Genomic DNA, 18757 nt, shown 5'->3' on the forward strand with positions numbered 1-18757 from the left:
TGATATGGTAACTTGTCACCTATAATGTAGGAAGCAGACCTTAATATTTCTTATTTTGAAAGACCAAAGAGGATGAAATTGTGAAGGATTAAAAAGGGGGGAAAATTAGGTTGAACATAAAAGATTAATAATAACCAAGATGATTAGGCTTTACCACAAGTATCTAAGAAGTCTTCTTCCCTGGAAAGATTTTAAAAATAGGATGGATTTCATTGCCCCTGCTCCTGCTAAAGATGACTGAGCCAGACATAGACCACACATATATTCAATCACTTGAAGGCTTTTTACAAATGAAGGAGATGTTTGAGCTAGATCACATTAAAGAATTGGGGTTTTTTGTTTCTTTTTTTTTTCTTTTTTTTAAGTAATCAGAGATTCTCTGGCTTGTGGTTGTGATATCTGTAAGCTTTGGTAGGTCCCCCTCAGCTCTGTGTTCCTGACAGGTGGCCCTGGGTTCTGTACACCCTTCTTAATGTGGGAAATATTTATGCCTTTCAAAGAAAGATGTTGAGGACAAATTAGCACGTAGCCAGGGTTCTATCCATAGGTTTTTAGTGAGCATTAAAAAATAGCCCATTTTACTGAGAAATGTGAGCTGCCATTCCAGGGTCTGTCCTCTGCAAGGAGACAGTCGTTGCTGCAGGTTTTTTGGTTTCGCTCGTCCTCAGAATTTGAAACTAGAAATGTTGGCAATAAACCTATCACAGCCTAGCCTAAGGGCCGCTGCCTCTGTCTCTGTCTGAAATCCTAGTTGTTCATCCAGTATAAAAGAAGATATTTCTAAGTGTCTGAAAGCTGATTCTCCTGACTAGTAAAAGACTCCAGGAAAGTTTGTGTATGCCGGCGTAACAACATTCAGCCCACCTCCAACTATAAAGAAAAAGCAAACTTGTCCAGACTTTCAGAAGATAAATAGAGTTATCACACCTTAATCCGTGAAGTTTAAAGTGTACTTGAAAAGAAACCTGTAAACTCCCAACAGGGAGCAGTCCCTTCTACTCCTTTTGTGATCTTTGAGACCAGGCTGTGGGACAGGAGCAGTTTGCTCTTTGTTTCCTGAGGTAGTTGGGAGAGACTGGGGGGCTAGGGACCGGAGCAAGAGCAGAATGAATTCAGGAGACTGACTTCTTGAAATTTCACTATGTACCCCGGTCCCTAGAAAGCTTATCAAAAATAACTTCCCGGAAACCTTTTGGGAATGACTTTAAGTAAGGCTAAGCAAATGAGTTTTACTTTCTTTTTTTTTTTCTAACCTTCACTTGACCCACCCTCTCCTCCCCATCATTCCTGCCTCTGTGACCCAGAGCTGCTTGTCTGTGAATTCCATTCGGTTCTCTCTCCTGCAGGCAGAGAGATGTCCTTCTGTAGCCTCTGTGATGTCTGGTCGGAAAGATGGGGGTGAGGGGGCGGGGAGAAGGGGCTGTTGAAGTGACCGGAGCCAGCCCCACCCACTGCCGCACCCGGATGTCGAGGGGCTGCTAGGTGGGTCTTCAGACCCCCTGCCCATGGTTTCCTCCTGGGGAGGAAGCGAGAGGGGGCAGGCTGTGCAGGAAAGGCCTCAGACAAAGTCCGCAAGGCCGCGGACTCGTCCCTGCCTCCCACTTTAGGAAACAGCCATGTGGTGGCTCGGACCTCAGCAGTTCACAGGCGTAATGCTAGCAATAATAATAATAACAACAACAACAGCATAACCACAACAGTGCCTGCCACGACCACCATTTATTGAGCCCTTACTGGATACACAGCCTCACGTGCTAAATGCGTGACCGCTATTAGCTTGCTTCATCCTCGTGGGGACCCCAGGAGGTAAGTCCTCATTTCATCAGTGAAGGGTGTAAGGTTCGGGAAGGCTAAGTAATCTGTGCAAGATCACCCAGTAAGTAGCAGGACCAGGTTTTCAATGCAGATCTCCAGGGCCCTTCCTACTCTGTTCTACAGCACAGCTGATTCCTTTCCCTCTCCTGCTGCACTCTGTGTTCTCGGCTGACCCTCTCTGACCCCTAAGCCCAGGTGCCAGCGTCTCCCAGGATGGCGTCGGTGGGGGGGGGGGGGCATGTAGTTAAGAAATGTCCCCAAGTGATTTGACGCCAGTACTGAGAGCCACCAGAATGGAGGGGACCGCCCTTTCCACCCTCCAAGGAGAAGCTACTCTCCAGTGCAATCCAGGGAATTCGGATATAGAATTTGAGGGGGGCTGCGGGCTCAAAAGAACCAGCCTTCCTACTCTGAACATGCCCAAATGATGTTGGCTCTCTTGATGGGCTTTGTGTCGACAAAATGGCCAAGCTTATCAAATGATGCCTCCACATCAGCACAAAACCAAGTCTCTGGTGTGTTACTCCACGGTGCATGGCCTGTTAGAATACTTCGGGCCATGTCAGGGCAGAGGGCTATCCTATCAGCCAAAGGGGGACGTCCCAGAGACCAGCTTTCCCTCTTGCTTTTGGATGCTGCTTCCTCCACTGTCCGCTGACAGTGACCACTGCCCCCTCCTGGTGAAGTGTCTCGAGGCGTCCCCAGGGTGTGGTGACATACCATGCCACAGTGGTCTGTCTCATGGACCTTTCTCCTCATTCCTAGATGAGGATGCGCCAGGACAAAGATTTAGGAGGCCAATTTCTCCCAGGCACGTCTGTATTTGAGTTAAAGTAATCCTCCACTGGCCTTACAGAATTTCTAAGAATAGCCTTACTTTGCTGAAGTTCAAGCAAATAGATCTATTGTGAAGCTGCCCGGCTGGGCAATGTGTGCCTCCTGCCCCCCGCTCCAGCTCGCGCTGCCCAGGGGAGGCGGGGCCGAGCTGGCGGGCCGGTCACCTTTGCTCTCCTGAGGACAGCCAGGCAGGAGGGCTCCGCCCGGCCAGTGCAGCCTTAGACTGGCCCGCAGGATAGCCGAGAGCTCCTGTTACTCCCTCTCCACCTCCTCCACGGGCTGGGAATGCCGCTGGAGATGAGGACGGTGAGTCTCGCTCCAGCCCTCTGGTCCTCCGCACCGCTTCCTCCTCTTCTTTCCTTCTCTGTCTCATTCTCTTCTCCTTCAGTTCTTTTTTTTTTTTTTTCCCCTTTTCCTGTTTGTTTTCTGTAGCTACTCTGTACCCTTTGTTGGTCTTTTTTTTCTTCTTCCTAATCCCTTAAAATTTGCCTTTAACCAGAACCGAAGCAGCTTTGGGAATTTCTCCCTGGGCTCTTTGGACTAATCCTGACCACCCTTGTCCCATTTCTCCTTTTGCTGATTCTTCTCTCCGATCCCACCCAGACTTTGTCCCCACTTCTGCATACATCTTTTTCTTTGGCTGTTTTTATTTGTGGGGTGAGTGTGTGTATCTGTCTTGACCCCTTTATCTTTTGTCTTCCAAAGTGTATGGAACGAAGCAGAAGGAATTAATCCGAGCGGTAGAAAAAGATTGTGTCAAAAATGAGCCCCTGATGTTACAAAAATAATCTTAAGTTTAAATGCCTAAGGAATGTATAAAATTAAAATTTAATTGATAAAGGCAAGTGATTGTGTAAATACTGGTTTTTGTGCATCTTTTTAGTCACTTTTTTTTTTTTAAATAATCATTCTCGACCAGCACTTGTTCCAGTGTTTTTAAGATTGTTATAAATTCTCAAGAAAGAAACCCCCAAATCCAGGAAAAGCCTTTTTTTAGAAATTCATTTAAAGTTGCTGTGGTTGAAAAAGAAATTAAGTGCTTCCCGGCAGTTTTAGGAGAGTAGCTGTCCCCAAATCGAGCCTCCAAAGATAGACTGCCAAAGCCTAGAGGACAGTCACTTGTGTGTAAAATTCGGAGCCCAGCAGGGGCCTTTGGGTTCCAGAAGTGGATTGTTCACCCTGAGTAAATGCTGCTGAGCCTTCGGGCTTCCTGGAAGTCGTTGGCACCGGAAGTTCTGGGTGTCGCTGCCAAGGCTCAGAGGGGCACTCTCAGCATGTGGCTCCACCACGAGCGGCAATCACAAGATCCCAGCTCAGCTGAGCCCCCTAAGGCGCCGCTTTAAGAACCCTTGGAGAAACTGTAATGGCAGGATTTCAGACACAGACAATGCCTGTGCTCACAAACGGCTTGAAAAAAACATTTCATTTACTGCCTCTTAACTGTGCTTAAAAACGTACACTCCGTTTGGCTAACTCCAGTGTGCAGAAACGCAGAAGGGTGATCCTGGTGCCCAGTTTTCCCATTCATCGGTATTTTTAACTTCATATCCATCTACCCCAGCGTGGGCTTGGCCTGCCAGGAGAAGGGAACTAGAGGAACAGCAAGTAGATGACGTAGCAAGAGTGACTCAGTTTTACCCACTGTCTCTAGAAACCAGCAAAGAACTAGAAGTGGTTAACTCAGAAAACTTGCGTAAGGGCCGCCTAGGTGGCTCGGTTGTTAAGCGTCTGCCTTTGACTCAGGTCATGACTGGGATCGAGCTGTGTCTGGGTCCCTGTTGGGTGGGGAGCCTGCTTAACTCTTAAGTTTCTCCCTCTGCCTCCTCCCTGCCCCCGCTTGTGCTCTCTCTCTGTTGCTCTCTCGCGCTCTTTCTGGCAAATAGATAAATACATACGTCCATACATACATACATAAAATCTTTACAAGGAAAAGAAAGAAAATTTGCTTAAAGCATCAAGAAGGAGGGAACGATGCAGAAAGATAGCAAAAGCTTCAAGGTCTAGAAGTCCGTCTGGCCAACACCATAGTGCGTGACTGGAATTTCAAAACAACAGCCTCTCCTGCCTCTTCCATAATAAAAATGATACCAGAAGAGCCACAGTTTTTCCCAGGATTGGGTAGATGAGGCTGGGGTGAGGAGTAGAACAAAGCCCCGATTCCTGTCACAGGGCTTAGAGGCAGCGCAGGGAAGTGGAGTCAGAAAGACCTTGAGTCCATTCCTGCTTTGTCTTTCTCTCACTGTGTGGCTATGGGCAAATTCTCTAAAGCTCCCCGGGCCTCCTTTTCTTGTCTGTGAGATGAGAGATTTCCTTACCTCCAGTTTTCGTGATGGTTGAGTGAGATGAGGTTAGTAAATTAGCAGCCACTATTTGGCACTTAATGGAAGCTGCTATTGTTTTTATTCACAAGCAGAGGTAAAATTTTCTTATGTTAGATTTCTTTTCTTTTCTTTTTTTTTAATATTTATTTGACAGAGAGAGGGATCCCAAGTAGGCAGAGAGGCACCCTGCTGATCAGGAGCCCAATGTGGGGCTCGATCCCAGGACTGTGAGATCATGACCTGAGCCAAAGACAGGCTTAAACCACTGAGCCACCCAGGTGCCCCTTATGTTAGATTTCTAAAACAAACACCAATTAAAGTAAATTTTATGTCCCCTGGGACCTGCCCGGATTCCTCGTGTTTGGTCGAATCTGTGGAACTTCAGTCTGCTGTCTTCGAAGGTGAGCTGAAATCCACATGTTGGACTCGGTCCCGTGGACACAGAGAAACGAAAAGCTTGCTTCCCTAGAGGTGCTCCTGCCCTCTGTTGGCTTAGCCGGTGACACTGCTTTCTCCACCTCTAACAAATAAGAAGTGGCTTTAAGAGTGTTCAGTCATTCTGATGTCTTTTGCCTTCTCCCCCATTTTTTTCTCCTCCTACTTTTCAAAATACATAAATTATTTAACTCCCCAAGCTGTTCTATTTTTTTTTCCATCTTATAAGAACTATTTCTCATTTCCTTCTAACAAATCTTCCAGATTTCTATGTAAGGAGGCTCTGGGAAGAAAAATTTGTTTCAAGAACAAAGACTTTAAACATTTTTTGAGTATTTAAATGCCATGTGTCCCTCATGAAAACGTTGCTTCTTACCCCAAGAACCAGGTAATAGTTACAAACTAACCCTGATCTTCCTCACCGTCTACTGTTAGGCTGTCAGTCCATGATTCAGAGATACAGGGTTTTGAGCTAAAATGCGAGGCTAGATTTTAAGTGGTACATACATTGGTTCCTAAGTAAGCTAATTTCTCATTTGGCAGCCAGTGTTTTTCCAGTCAGAGCTCTGCAGTCAGAGCTGATTTTTTATTTTTTTTTTTTGCTTTCTTTGACATCCTGGCAATTTTAGCAGGGTAATCAGAAGTTCTGTTCAAAAACAAAAACAGGCAAGACAAAATTCTTCAGAACGGTACTCTAAAAATACATTTCTGGATCTCAGTTTACCTCTTCCGCCCTCTTTTCAAAAGTTAACGTAAATCAGCTTGCACATTTCTTGTATAGCAGGGCAAGTCTTGTTCAACTTTGATGACAACTAGTTCTTATCCTTGAGTGGATGGAGGAAGGGAGGGAAAGATAACTTGGCACTTGATGCCTTTCCTTTATCTGGGCTTGGAGGGGACCTGGGACAGGTGGAAAGAGGAGAGGCTGGAACGAGAAGGGCTCCAGGAGGCATCTGGGTGGCTCAGTCTGTTGAGTGGCTGCCTTCATCTCAGGTCATGGTCCCAAGGTCCTGGGATCGAGTCCCACATCAAGTTCCCGGCTCAGCAGGGAGTCTGCTTTTCCCTCTCTGCCGTTCCCCCTGCTTGTGCGCGCTCTCTGTCAAATAAATAAATAAATATGCTTTTTAAAAGAGGGGCTGCCAGAGAAGTCGTCTTTGAATAATACTGAAAATAATAGCAGTGTTAGTTTTATTTCTCCTTCACAAAATACCCCAGCCTTTCCTGCTCTAAGACTTAGATGTGCAGAGAAACAGGACTTGATTAACACTTAGCCAACATGTGACAGTGGGTTCTTTGGCTTGTGTTTGAAAAATCCGTTTCAGTCAATGTCCGTGGGCTCTCGTTTTGAGTTCAGGGCGGCTGCTTCGGCGAGGGGCTCAGCTCTGGTCTCGGTTCTGCAAGTGTCCGTGTCCTGGGGTTCTTTGTTGAGGGGCGAGTGTCTCACCCTTGCAGAGTAGTCCTACAAGACCTGTGAGTTCAGTCGGTTCCAGAGTCACCATTCAGACCCTGACCTTCTCAGGACCCTCGTAGGGCAGCCCTGCCAGCATGTGCTGTGTCGTGAGGAAAGCAAGCTGCTTGAGGAACTGGGCTGAGGTGGAATCAAAGCAAGGGACCAGGAGGGTCTTCTCAGCCTGTTTCCTTAGCCGCAGCCCCTTTGGTCAACGGTATTGTGCATGGAACTGCCACAGGTAGAACAGGTCCCAGCCATGATGGGCTGCTGAAGCCGTCTCCCCAGCCTCCCCCAGCCCATCCAGTAGTGGGACCGGCAGACTCTGGGGAACTTAGCAGGCTAGACCGGAGACATTCAGGGACCTCTCTCTGCCCCTGTTTCCAGCCCAGGCTGGGGACCCTGTGTTCTCGATTTGCTCGTGGAAGTTGTCTTGAGGAGGACCTTTGGCTATTTGTCCCCATGCTTCCTTAGCATCAGGTGGCAGTCAGCCCCCAGGTGTCACAAGTGGACCTTCTGGCCTGCAGGTTGGCCTGCCCTGTTTGGTTGGGTGGGCTCTCAGATGGGGTCTGGGTGTGTGCAGCTTCCGGCCCTGGGCCATCTCTCTGTTGGGCTTCCGGTGTGGCCGGACACCGGCGCAGAACAGGGCAAGTGGGGGACATGTCACCTGGTTTTCTTACCTTAGCCGGCTTGCTCCTGATTACGTTCTGTTTTGTTCACTAGATGATGATTCAGATCTGTACTCACCTCGGTACTCCTTTTCTGAAGACAGTAAGTGATGTAGAATTTTCTGCTTGCGGGGGAGGAACAGAGGGTGGTGGGTGAGGAAAGACATCTTCCTGTCTTTGATTTTCCTCAGTCTTTGCAAGTCTTTCGTCCCCACTTTTCTTCTCCAGCAAAATCTCCCCTTTCTGTGCCTCGCTCAAAAAGTGAGATGAGCTACATCGACGGCGAGAAGGTGGTTAAGAGGTCGGCCACGCTTCCCCTTCCAGCCCGTTCTTCCTCACTAAAATCAAGCCCAGAGAGGTAAGTGCCTCCTACCCACAATCAGCTCTGAGGGTTAGGGCTTCCATCCCCAAGCTACCAGGGAAGTGTCCTGTCTCTGCTGGGTCAGGCAGCTGTAGAGGCAAGAGTCGTGCAAACCTGATTTTGAATCCCTGTGATTTATTCTGAGTCTCAGTGTCCTCATCTGTTAAATGGGGTTGCATTTTACATTCATAGGGATGCTGCGAGGATAAAACAAGGTAATGCATCTAACATTTCCAGTAGTTTCTGGCTCCCCAAATGGGGCTTAATGAACACTGGCTGTAATTATCATCACTTTACCCTTCTCACAAGAGGAATCTTAACTGTAAAATTTGTCATTCATACTCTTTGTGCATTCTGACAGGTCCATACCAGAGAATATAATTTTAAAATGACGCCACTTATGTTTTTTGAAGACTTTATTTATTTGAGAGAGAGAGAAAAAGAGAGAACGCACATGTGTGTGTGCAGGCACACTCTCATGAGCGAGTGGGGGAGGGGCAGAGCGGGAGAGAATCTCAAGCCAACTCTACGCTGAGCACAGAGCCCGATGTGGGGCTTGAGCTCAAAAACCATCCTCAGACCATGACCTGAGCCGAAATCAAGAGTCCCACGGATGCCTAACTCACTGAGCTGCCCAGGCACCCCAAAGCCACGCCTTTTGATGCTTATCGTGGAAAGATAAGGCTTGAAGTGGTTCTGATGGTGGTGTCGATCATCTCCTCGTGGCTGTGCTGAATGACCTGTTTTTCTTCACCGAGTTCTTATTCCCGACGGAGCAACCTTTGTATGCCATCTGGAGGGGTGTCCCACGCGTCTTCGGGCTTCCTCTTTCACCACTTCCCAACAAGGCTCTGCGCACACTGCAGAATTTTTTTCCCTCTATGTACACACTCAGTTTTACACCTCCATACCTTCTCCATCTTCACAGACAAATGAGTGGCTGAGTCCCACACATACATGACAGTATCTGCCTGAGGATTTTGATAATTAATTTGAAAGGAAGGCTGGGTATATACCCTTAAGTCCTTGTGGGTACACACTCAGGTGCATTCATCAAGCATCTGCTGAGTTCATTCTGTGCGTGGATTGAACCAGATGCTGTGGGGGGATGGAAGCATATACAAACCATAGTCCCTGCCTTTGAGAAGCTGATAGCTTTGCGGGAAAAAGGGAATTATACTCACAATGCAAAATGCAATACTGTTCATGCCTTAAAAATGTGTCAGCAGGGATGCCTGGGTGGCTCAGTTGGTTAAGCCACTGCCTTCAGCTCAGGTCATGATCCCTGGGTCCTGGGATCGAGTCCCACATTGGGCTTCTTACTCAGTGGGGAGCCTGCTTCTCTCTCTGCCTCTGCCTGCCACTTTGCCTGCTTGTGCTCTCTCTTTCTGACAAATAAATAAATAAAATCTTAAAAAAAAAAAAAGTGTCAGCAACTTCCAAGGGTTCATGTATCCTCTAGAACCCATTGCTGGCTCAGGTTAGGTATCTGTACCCAAGGCTGTGATTTGGGTGACTACTGGGGCAGGGTGTGGATTAGGGACAAACGTGGTTATTGGTCGCAAATCACGTTTATTCAGTGCTTACACGGTGGGCCTGGTGCTCTGCCAAGTGATTTGCATGCACTGTCTCATTTAATCCTTTCGCTATTCCCATTTTTCAGATGAGGAAACCAAAGTAGCCATGGGTGAGGTGCTTGGCTCAGCTCGCCAGGCTAGCGAGTGTGGTAGCAGGGACTGGAACCACAGCTGATGAGCTCTGGGACCTTCGTTCTCTCCCACCACACTAGTGGGAGTGGGAAGAACAAGCACATTCCAGGAATGATGAGCCCGAGAAGAGAGCAGGCTTTGCCGCTGCCGCTTCCCAACCTTCTCCTCATTCTCTGCACGGCTGGTGCCCGGCTTTGAGCGGGGGACGCCTCGAGCCCTCTTGTGAAGCCAACGCAGAGATGTAACTGGTTATTTTGAGAAGGAAACCAGCGCCCCTAAATGCTTCGCACAGAGACCGATTTCATGCTTCAGATACAAAAACTCCTTGATTAGACTGTAGTCAGCCAAAGTCAGACCCTGTCGGATGCCAATTTTCATGAAAATAGCTCTAATAGGATTTTTTTTCCTCCAGAAACGACTGGGAGCCCCCAGATAAGAAAGTGGATACAAGGAAATACCGCGCAGAGCCCAAAAGTATTTACGACTACCAGCCGGGCAAGTCTTCTGTTCTGACCAACGAAAAGATGGTAATGTGTATATTAAAGTTCTTTTGTCTCCCCTGCTGTGTTCTTTAATCCGGATGCCTTGGGCGCTTGGATTACATTCTCTTCCCCTTGAGACAGACTTTTGCTATGTTTTGAAGACAAATGAAGAAATGAAGTATTTTTACCCTTTTCATTTCTGCAGGTGTTGATAAAATAAGTCCTGAGAGTCTGCTTTGGAAGAAGCCGTATTGTGTTTTGTTGTTCTTTTTGTGCATGATTTGAACTAATTTAAAATGTTCTACTAATGTAAAGATTGATTTTGCTCCTGTCTTTTTTAAAAATGTCTGTTAATTTATCAGGCTTATTACTAACTGGACTAGACTCAGATTATTTTTTAATAGGTGACTCTTATTTGAACATGCATACATTTTGTAGAAGTTATGAGCACATCATAAAAAAAAAAGCTAAATACTTAATATGATATTGTGACTTGGGAAGAAAGACCCAGACCCTGTTAGAATATGTCTTGCAGATCTTCCTTTGCTGACAAGTGCACTATGGAGGACGCATTTCCTATTCAGTCTGGTTTCTAATTCTCTATATGTGTTCACATCACCAAGCAATTGTGAGTGGGGGAGAGGGCCTACCTGAGCATTGAAGACCACCCTGGAAAAGCAGCTTTTTCTGTGAAACAGGAAAGAATTTTTACAAACTGATTAGTTTCTTATCTGCCACCCACGCTCCCTTTTACTCACCCTTCTGGGATAGCTGGTTCAGAATTCTGATCATGGTTACAGGGATTCTCCAAAGCTCTATAAATACTGCAGCCCTCCAGCCGTGCCAGCAGGATGGAATTGTCACGCTGGGGATCGGTTTTTATTAAAATGCGGTAACCACACTGAGAGCAGATTAAGTGGGCCTCTGAAAGGCAGGTTCAAGTTATTTAAGTAATAATTGATTTGACTTTTACTAAAATAAAAATGTGACATCTTTAAAAGCTCAAAGGGAGAAAGTAATTTTAATTAGGAAGAAAGGTCAACAGTTCACAGAAATGCTTTAGAGTTGTCATTCTTTAGCATTTACTGTGCACCACAGTTATTTTAAGCAAAAAGTTGAGAAAGGAGCCAAGAACTTTGTCTCGGTCTGCACCCTGCCCTGGGGGTTCTCTCCCTGTTAGAAGATCACACGCACCGAAGTTACCTTCCACGCGCAGGTGTGCCCAGAGAGACAGTCATGTGCTTTGGGAACATTCCTGATAACAAGTCAGGGACACACTGTCATGTGTCCACACACTTCTATGACTTCAGAGACTCCATTGCCCTTTGGGTGCTTTTGTTTGGGCGATAGTGTTACACCTGGGTGGTCTTTGCTTTAATGGAAGGCTTGCCCCTTTCTTTGATTTCCCCCTCCTTTCCTTGGTAATTGGACCACTATTCAGCATTTTGAAAAAAAAAGACATAGTTTTGTTTTTCTTGTTGATACCACAATGGTTACAACCCATGGAAAGTGATAGAGGTGCCCGTTGGGGGCCTCTGGACAGTTGTGGCAACTGTGCCTATGGTATTCAGGCCCCTGGGCCAGCCCAGTGACAGGACGAGAAGGTCCCAAGCGGGCCACGTAATTCAGTGCCCTTTGCTCTTCAGCGCTGTTCTTCTTAAGAGAAGGCTTTCATTTTAGAAATTTCAGCCAGGTCTGTGTTTCACAGTCTACTCTTCCCAGTAGTTGAATTAGTCCTTTCTTTTTTGATTTTTTTTTTCCTTCTGTTTTGCCACATGAACAGAAAAGTTGGAATGTGTCCGTGTCGCTTGCCTTTTGGCATCCAATATCCGGTTTGCCAGAATTTGAGGACACCTCCCACCCCTGCCCCAACCACCACATGCACATACACACTTTTGCCTTGTTAACTGTGGATAAGTATGCTAACTAGTGACCGATATAGAATCTAAATTTGCTCTTGGAAGTGCACAACTTTTTTTTGAGGGGAAAAATGTTTTGTTTTTCCAATTTGTTCCTGTCCGCTTCAACCTGCCAACTTCAATGGTGACCTCACAGGCACACGTGCCTGTTGTTTGCAGGAAGGTTGGGAGTAGACTGTAAGGGCTTCTGAAGAGCTTGTCTTATCCCTGGGGCAAACCCAAACCATCGCAAGCAGAGGAAACCCTGTGCTGCCTTCAGAATCCCCCTCGGCAGGCTTACAGCCTGACGTCTCCAGCCTTGTGGCAGACTCCTGTGATGGTCTTCATAACTCCTGAGCCCCCTGTCGTCCTAGTCTGAGCCCATCGTCTTGTTCTCCCACCTCGGGATTAGAGATCTAGTGGTCAGGCCCTGCTTTGTCAGAAATGGCCTCTTTCAGGCTTTGTCCCTTTTACTTTCCTCCAAAGTCCCTTCCAGAACTTCAGCTCAATTCAACAGATATATATAGACTCACTTTTAGGTGCCAAGCCCGGGATAGAGGTTGGGTTCCCTGCTGATCCCACAGGGGCATATTGGGAAGGACAGACATTAAGATAGTAACTATAGATACAGGGTACAGATCCAGGTAGGTAAAACAAGGGGGTTTCTTCCCAGTACACGGTCACTTTGAGTTCCTTCCTGGCTTTTTAAGTTTGTCACTTGCCCCTATTTTAGCTTTGGGTCCTCTGCCAACACACAGAGGGCCTGCCTTCTTCTCAGGATTATGAGAAGGGGGATGTTATATACTGGACAGAGCACTGGACTGGGAATTGGAAGATCTGAGTTCAAATCCTGACTCTGCCTTCAGCTCTCTTGGGACAAGTCCTTTAACTTTTCAGAGCCTCAGTGTTTTCATCTGTAAAACAGAAGTATTGCTTGGCCTGCCAACATTACCAAAGTCCTGAGTATTGAAGTGAGTCCTGAGGAAGATTGCAGACTCCCTGAAGTATCCAGTGAGAGGGCCAGGTGCGGTAAAATGTCCAAGAGAATTACATGAACGTCATCAAAGGTTGTGCACACGAACGTACCACATTCAGATTGTTTAGTTCAAAATTGAAGCCAGTCTCTGGCTCCTATCCAAGAAGCAAGACCATCCTTGAGGAGAACGAGGCATTCTTCTGGCAGGTCACCTGCCTTTTCCCAGGATTTGGCCGAGCTGGGGAAAAGAGCCCACGGTAGCAGAGAACTCAGCCTGGCGTTGTGGAATCCGCCCTCCCTGCCAGGACAAGAGCCCGCTCTGCCTCTGGAAGGATGTTTCCTATTTGTCTGTTCCATAATCGGATCTGCCGCCAAGTTACAAATGGCAGAATCAAATCCAGGCATTTGTGCCGTGTGCTGCTACCGCTTCCACACGCTCTCCAGGCGGCCGCTCTGGGCCTCAGCAGTTGACACGCCTCCCGACTCCGTTCTCCACACGGTGTTAGCCTTCACAGGAAAAGCAATCTGCAAGCCACCTTTGGCAATAAAATGGGCTGATTCTTTCAGGACTGAGTACCAAGACATTCAGGCCATTTCCTGAAAGAGTTGGTACATTTTATTTAAAACAACAACAAAAAAAACGTAGCCTATTCCCATGGAGCAGTTATAAATAGTGTTCAAAAATAATCAACATGAAATGGGTTTCATGAAGCTCCCATCATATGGGGATCTAGCATGTCCCAGGGTCTGAACTGTCCCTCCTGAATAGTGTCCTAGTGCTTGTGCCTCGTTTCACTGAATAAATTAAGATCCCATTTGGAATCCATTATTGTACACCCTTTCAGAATCTGGTGAGAAGGAGCCCACCTTCTCCTTTGAGATTTAGGCCCTAGGTCCCTAAAGACAGCTGGGGGAGGTTTTAATCTGGATGCAAGAGGGCAGACTCTGTTTCAGTAGACATCTCCCTCGGAGTCCCGCTCACTTTTATTTAGTGCATTTCAGTTAAAGTTCTCTGTCGTATCTTCCTCCTTTTAAAACAAAAGTAGAAATAACAGTGAAGACCCTTTGAAGGATTTTAGAAGAAGGGATGGGTCAGGGTCCCAAAGAAAGCGGACAGCCATTTCTACAAATGGCAAAAGGCCTGTGAACAGAATGTAGAGAGAAACGTGTCCCCGAGAAGCTGCTCTGTGACGCCGTGGCTTGGAAAATGTGGCCACGGGACTTTGCTGTTTCCTCTCCGTGTCGTTGCCCTGAGGAAGTGACATTTCTTAGATACTGTTTTCAGTCTCGGTACTAAATAGACCTTTTCTATTTCATATTGTTGTCAGAAAAATCACCATCTCTCTCTCATGTAGTGACTACCAAGGTATTTTGAAATATATCTATGTAGACGAATTTCATGATACCATGAGCCCCTCATGCTTTTGCCTGCTGTGAACTTGTATGTCCAGTGTTTGAAGGGGCAACCTGATATGCTTTCCAGGCATTCATTTTCCAGCCAAACCTCTCCAGAAACACATGCTATTCCACAGAGTGAGGTGTTAAGACTTTATAAAGTTCTGGCTCGATATGAAATGGTCAGTCTGTGTGAACTGCCTCTTAGAGTTGTATGAAGTTGAGATATCTGACTTATTTTTGCAACATAACCCAGAAGTTTTCTCCCCCCTGTTCTGTTGTCTGTCTTGTTCCGCTTCTCCCTCATTTTATTTTTCCCGCTTCTTTAACATTTATTTGTGAAAACAACAAAGTATATTCTGTCTGTATTCCTCCCCCATAGACGCTCGTTTAAAATGTTTTTTGCACTTGTGTCCTCTGTTTTTTTACTTACACCATCTCTCACTGTATTGTGTATGGGACATGATTTCTCACCTACTCATGTGCCATTAAAGATGCAGTATTAACCATGTGGCTTTTTTAAAGTGTTGGTATTTATATTTATTTTGAAGATCCTTAAGGCAGCTTTGCAAATAAGTACTAAAACCATACTAGCCCATAAAAGTGATTTGCTCTACTCATACGGCGTAGATGGCTAAGTGTTTGGTGTGCTCACCAGGTTATTTGTTCCTCACTAATAGTTCTTCATAAAGAGGAAGTACGAGCTTTCTCTTACTCCCCCAGTACGGTTATTGAGGAATATGCCCAAATTCCGATCTGTCGTGGAAGGCTGCCGTGCGGTGCAGAGCTCCCCCTCCATGGCCCACGTGCCTTCTGCCTCAGGGCTGAGAGTGATTCACTCACTGCTCCTGCCTCCGTTTCTCCGTTTTTATGAACTCATCCTCTCCCACCTGTTGTAGCTCCTCGTTTTTGCTGATGTCCGTAAAATGGATGATTGCTGCTGTCGGACACAGTTGCTGTGTATCCCCGGAAACCACTGCATCTCTACTGGCCTGTTCCTATGTAATCTCTGCATAATGTTATCCTTCTCTCTCTTCCATTTCCCTATCACCAACCCCTATAGAGTCGGGATATAAGCCCAGAAGAGATAGATTTAAAGAATGAACCTTGGTATAAATTCTTTTCGGAATTGGAGTTTGGGAAACCGGTAAGTTTAATAGCTTCAGTGGTTCTAGATGCCTTTTTAAATAATGCTGTTGATGCATTGTTGCTGCTAAACAATCAGATCTATTTGGAAGGAATGCAGGAGGTGGGGAGCAGTGATTTCAGTGGGCAGTTGTGGGATTGTCTCTTCTCACTACAACCTGTAAGCTTTCCCTCACTTTACTTCACCAAGAAAGCAGTGAGCCCTGGAATTATTTCTTGCCAGAAAACAGAGAAACAGGACTAAATCATTGCATTAGAAACAAATATCCCACGCCTTGTAGATGGCATTATTTGGGCCATTGGTTCAATTACTTAACCAGGGTCTTTATGGCAAACTGAAAATAAGCAGGAAAATGCATTACACACTGAGTGGCAGCTTGTTACAGCTTTAAAAAGATTTAAGTACATAGGCAACAGCAGTGCTGCAGAGAGCCTCTGTATGTAGATGTGATCCATGAGTGGATCCCTGTTACAGGTGGCTTGGGAGAACAATTTCTAGGAGTTGGTGTAGTATTTCCCAAAACTTGAAATGGGAGTTGGGCTGAACGCTGTATTTGCTAGAATTTCCCTGTGATGTGCCAAGGGTGGCCTTGGCACAAACTGATTTTTGGCACTGACAGGAGGATTTTCTTAGCCCTGCCCCCAAAGGTGTATCACACAGAAGGGAGAGTTGAGTTCATTTTTCCACTGCAGAGGACTAGAAACTGACTTTAAACCTCTCGTTGCATTAAAGTCTTATTACAGCTGTAAAAAAAAAAAAAAAAAATTTGTTAGATGTTCATGTGAAACTTTAACCATTGAAACCTTGAAACCAGCATGGGAATCACTGTGGTTTGGAATGATAGTTTTATTTGCAGACAGGTTTTTATAGTTAAGTGTTAAATTTATAGTTAAGTGTTAAATTCCACAGTGTATATTTTTCATTAAGATGAAGACAAAGACCAATGAAGCGGGTGCTATGGAAATGCTAGTTTGATTCAGTGAGGCTGAGCTTTGTTAGAAATTTGAGGCGCCTTCTGGTTTAGGAGCCCCTGACCTACAAACTTCCTGCTGGTAGGATGTTTTCCTGCTGCCTCCTCTTCTGCTAGACATGGGCGGGGAGGGCACAAGTAGCCCCTGAGCTGTTCTAAATGAATAGCGCCACCTAGTGACCAGTATAGAGGGAAGTGTCTGATGGGCAGTTGGCACTGTCTTCTCTCCCCAGAGCAAATGCATACCATTATTTCTCGGTTCTCTCCCTTTTTCCTATTCACCATTCAGACATCAAAGAAGTCTACTTCAGGCAACCTTCTCCACACTCAAATATTGAGCAGTATCTTAACCCTTCTCTTTGTCCTAAAACTTGCTCAATTAACTCACACATTGAATTGTGTGGTCCCCTCCCCTCTCTACCAAACAAAGACCATGATTAGTATATGTAATAATAGTGCTATCCTTTCATCAGGGAAAGCAAAAGCTGTCAGCTTTAAGTTATGTACGATATTCTGTGCCATTGATTTTGCAAAGCCCTCTCGGAATCCACACATTTCTGGACATTCCTCCTTTGCCAAATAGCTAAAATTAGCTTCATCTGAAATATTAACATTTAGAGAAATATCTGAAACAATCTTATGTGATCCATTTGTTTTACTGAATCTGTCATTGCAAATAATTCCATTTTTGTTAGCAAAGGACAGTATCTCAGTCCCAGCATACATTAGGTTGACTCTGTGGGTAGCCTGGTAGAGTAACACTGTTTCTACTGGAAACCATGGTGTGAGCACCACACAACCAATCCACACAAATGTCGAGAACACAGTCCGTTTGTATAGTGGGAACTTCCTAGAATGTGTGTCCCTACTCTGTTGTTCTAACTGCTTCTTAATTATTTAAAGACTTAATGATGCTTTTCCAAAATGCCATTTCCTCTGAAGCCATGATGTTCCTTGCAGAGACCTTAGAGTCCTTAAATGGGACTACTTGACTGAGTCTTTTAAAGTGCTAAAAGATAATACTGTGGAAGACTTGCCAAAACAACCTAGTCAGTGCCCATATCCTGAGGAACAGCGTCCAAGATGAACGGTTCCTCATGATTGGGAACATCTGAAGGGTGGGATTATCATCCGGTTGAAACAACTGGATGACCGGCTCTTACTCCCGGGGTGTCGGAAGGTGTGATAGGGAGAAATTTTTTTCTTCACTTCTGTCCTACCTTCGTCACTCTGGGCTATAATAAAAGTAAGAGAGATAAATCAAAGTGGCATAAACCACAGAAGTTGTTTTGTAAGGTTTTTCAGTCATTCAGAGGCAGAATGAAATTGAAACTCCTATGAAATCATGTGGATCATCATTTCTACTTGTTTTTTATCCCATACCAACTCAGGGCCCACTTTCCCCAAGTGAAGCCTGCCAGAACTTAAACACTAGACATTTACCCTGAACTCCTTTCTTCCTCAACTGTTGTGCTTAAAGCCCACTACCCAGAATGAGCTGAAATTTTAGCAAAATCCTGGATAGAGTACCTTTTAGCTCTGATATGTTGTTGTAGAATAGCAAATAATTCAAGACTCCCAGGGTTTTTTTCGAAGGATTTTAAGACAATTTAATTTTTAAGCACTGCTTATTATTATTATTTTTTTTTGCAGTAAAGATGGAAATGACTATGTATCCTAAGTGACTTTAAAAAGTCTACTTCTCCAGGTGAACAGTCCAAGTGTAGCAGGTGTTTAAAATGAATGGGAATTGTTAATAGCACTTACTTTACAAATTTTAGAGTATATATATACAGAGACGGCATTACTGACCCATCACTGTCAGTGATGAAAGTCTCTTCGATTCAGATTACTTTTCACTTACAGATTCATTACTAAGAGTCTGGATATTAGTTTTTTTTTTTTTCTTTTTTCTCCCTCTAATTTCTGCAGAAATCCGTGTGATTTCTAGAAGTAAGCTTGAGGCAAAATGTCACAGTGTAAACCAATTTGAATGCTTGCATAGAGGTATAATGATATTTACATAAAATTCCAGGAGTTATTAATGATCTCATCTTTTTCAGGGGTCATTGTATAAGACGTTTCAGGTCTAAATAGGCAGAACAAGAAGGTCTGGTTGGTGGGGGAGAGGTTCGAGAATTACAGGAGCCTTGTAACTTTCAGATGTCCTACCCTTCCAACCCTTCCCTCATTAAACTCAGTTCTCCTGGCAGTTTTGTTTTGGGAATGCAGCTCTCATTCAAACTTAAAGAGTTAAAAGAGAAAACAAACATAACCCCACGGTCTGCTTTTCCAA

The 18757-nt window shown here is 45.3% G+C and overlaps 1 protein-coding gene across 50 annotated transcripts in view; it reads left to right on the forward strand.

The window, feature by feature from the left end:
* Positions 1-18757, forward strand: part of SORBS1 (sorbin and SH3 domain containing 1) — a 226494-nt gene that overhangs the window by 154625 nt on the left and 53112 nt on the right. For 41 of the 50 annotated variants that reach the window (XM_045068658.1, XM_045068659.1, XM_045068662.1 and 38 more), the window contains 4 exons: positions 7579-7626; positions 7752-7881; positions 10006-10120; positions 15408-15491. In XM_045068658.1, coding sequence (XP_044924593.1) covers positions 7579-7626; positions 7752-7881; positions 10006-10120; positions 15408-15491 — 377 coding nt within the window. The remainder of the gene's footprint in view (positions 1-7578; positions 7627-7751; positions 7882-10005; positions 10121-15407; positions 15492-18757) is intronic. The other 9 variants (XM_045068674.1, XM_013054717.2, XM_045068679.1 and 6 more) reach the window with 1 other exon arrangement.

The sequence above is a fragment of the Mustela putorius genome, unplaced genomic scaffold (genome assembly GCF_011764305.1).
Source record: "Mustela putorius furo isolate JIRA1106 unplaced genomic scaffold, ASM1176430v1.1 tig00003909_pilon_pilon_pilon, whole genome shotgun sequence".
NCBI classification, from domain to species: domain Eukaryota; kingdom Metazoa; phylum Chordata; class Mammalia; order Carnivora; family Mustelidae; genus Mustela; species Mustela putorius.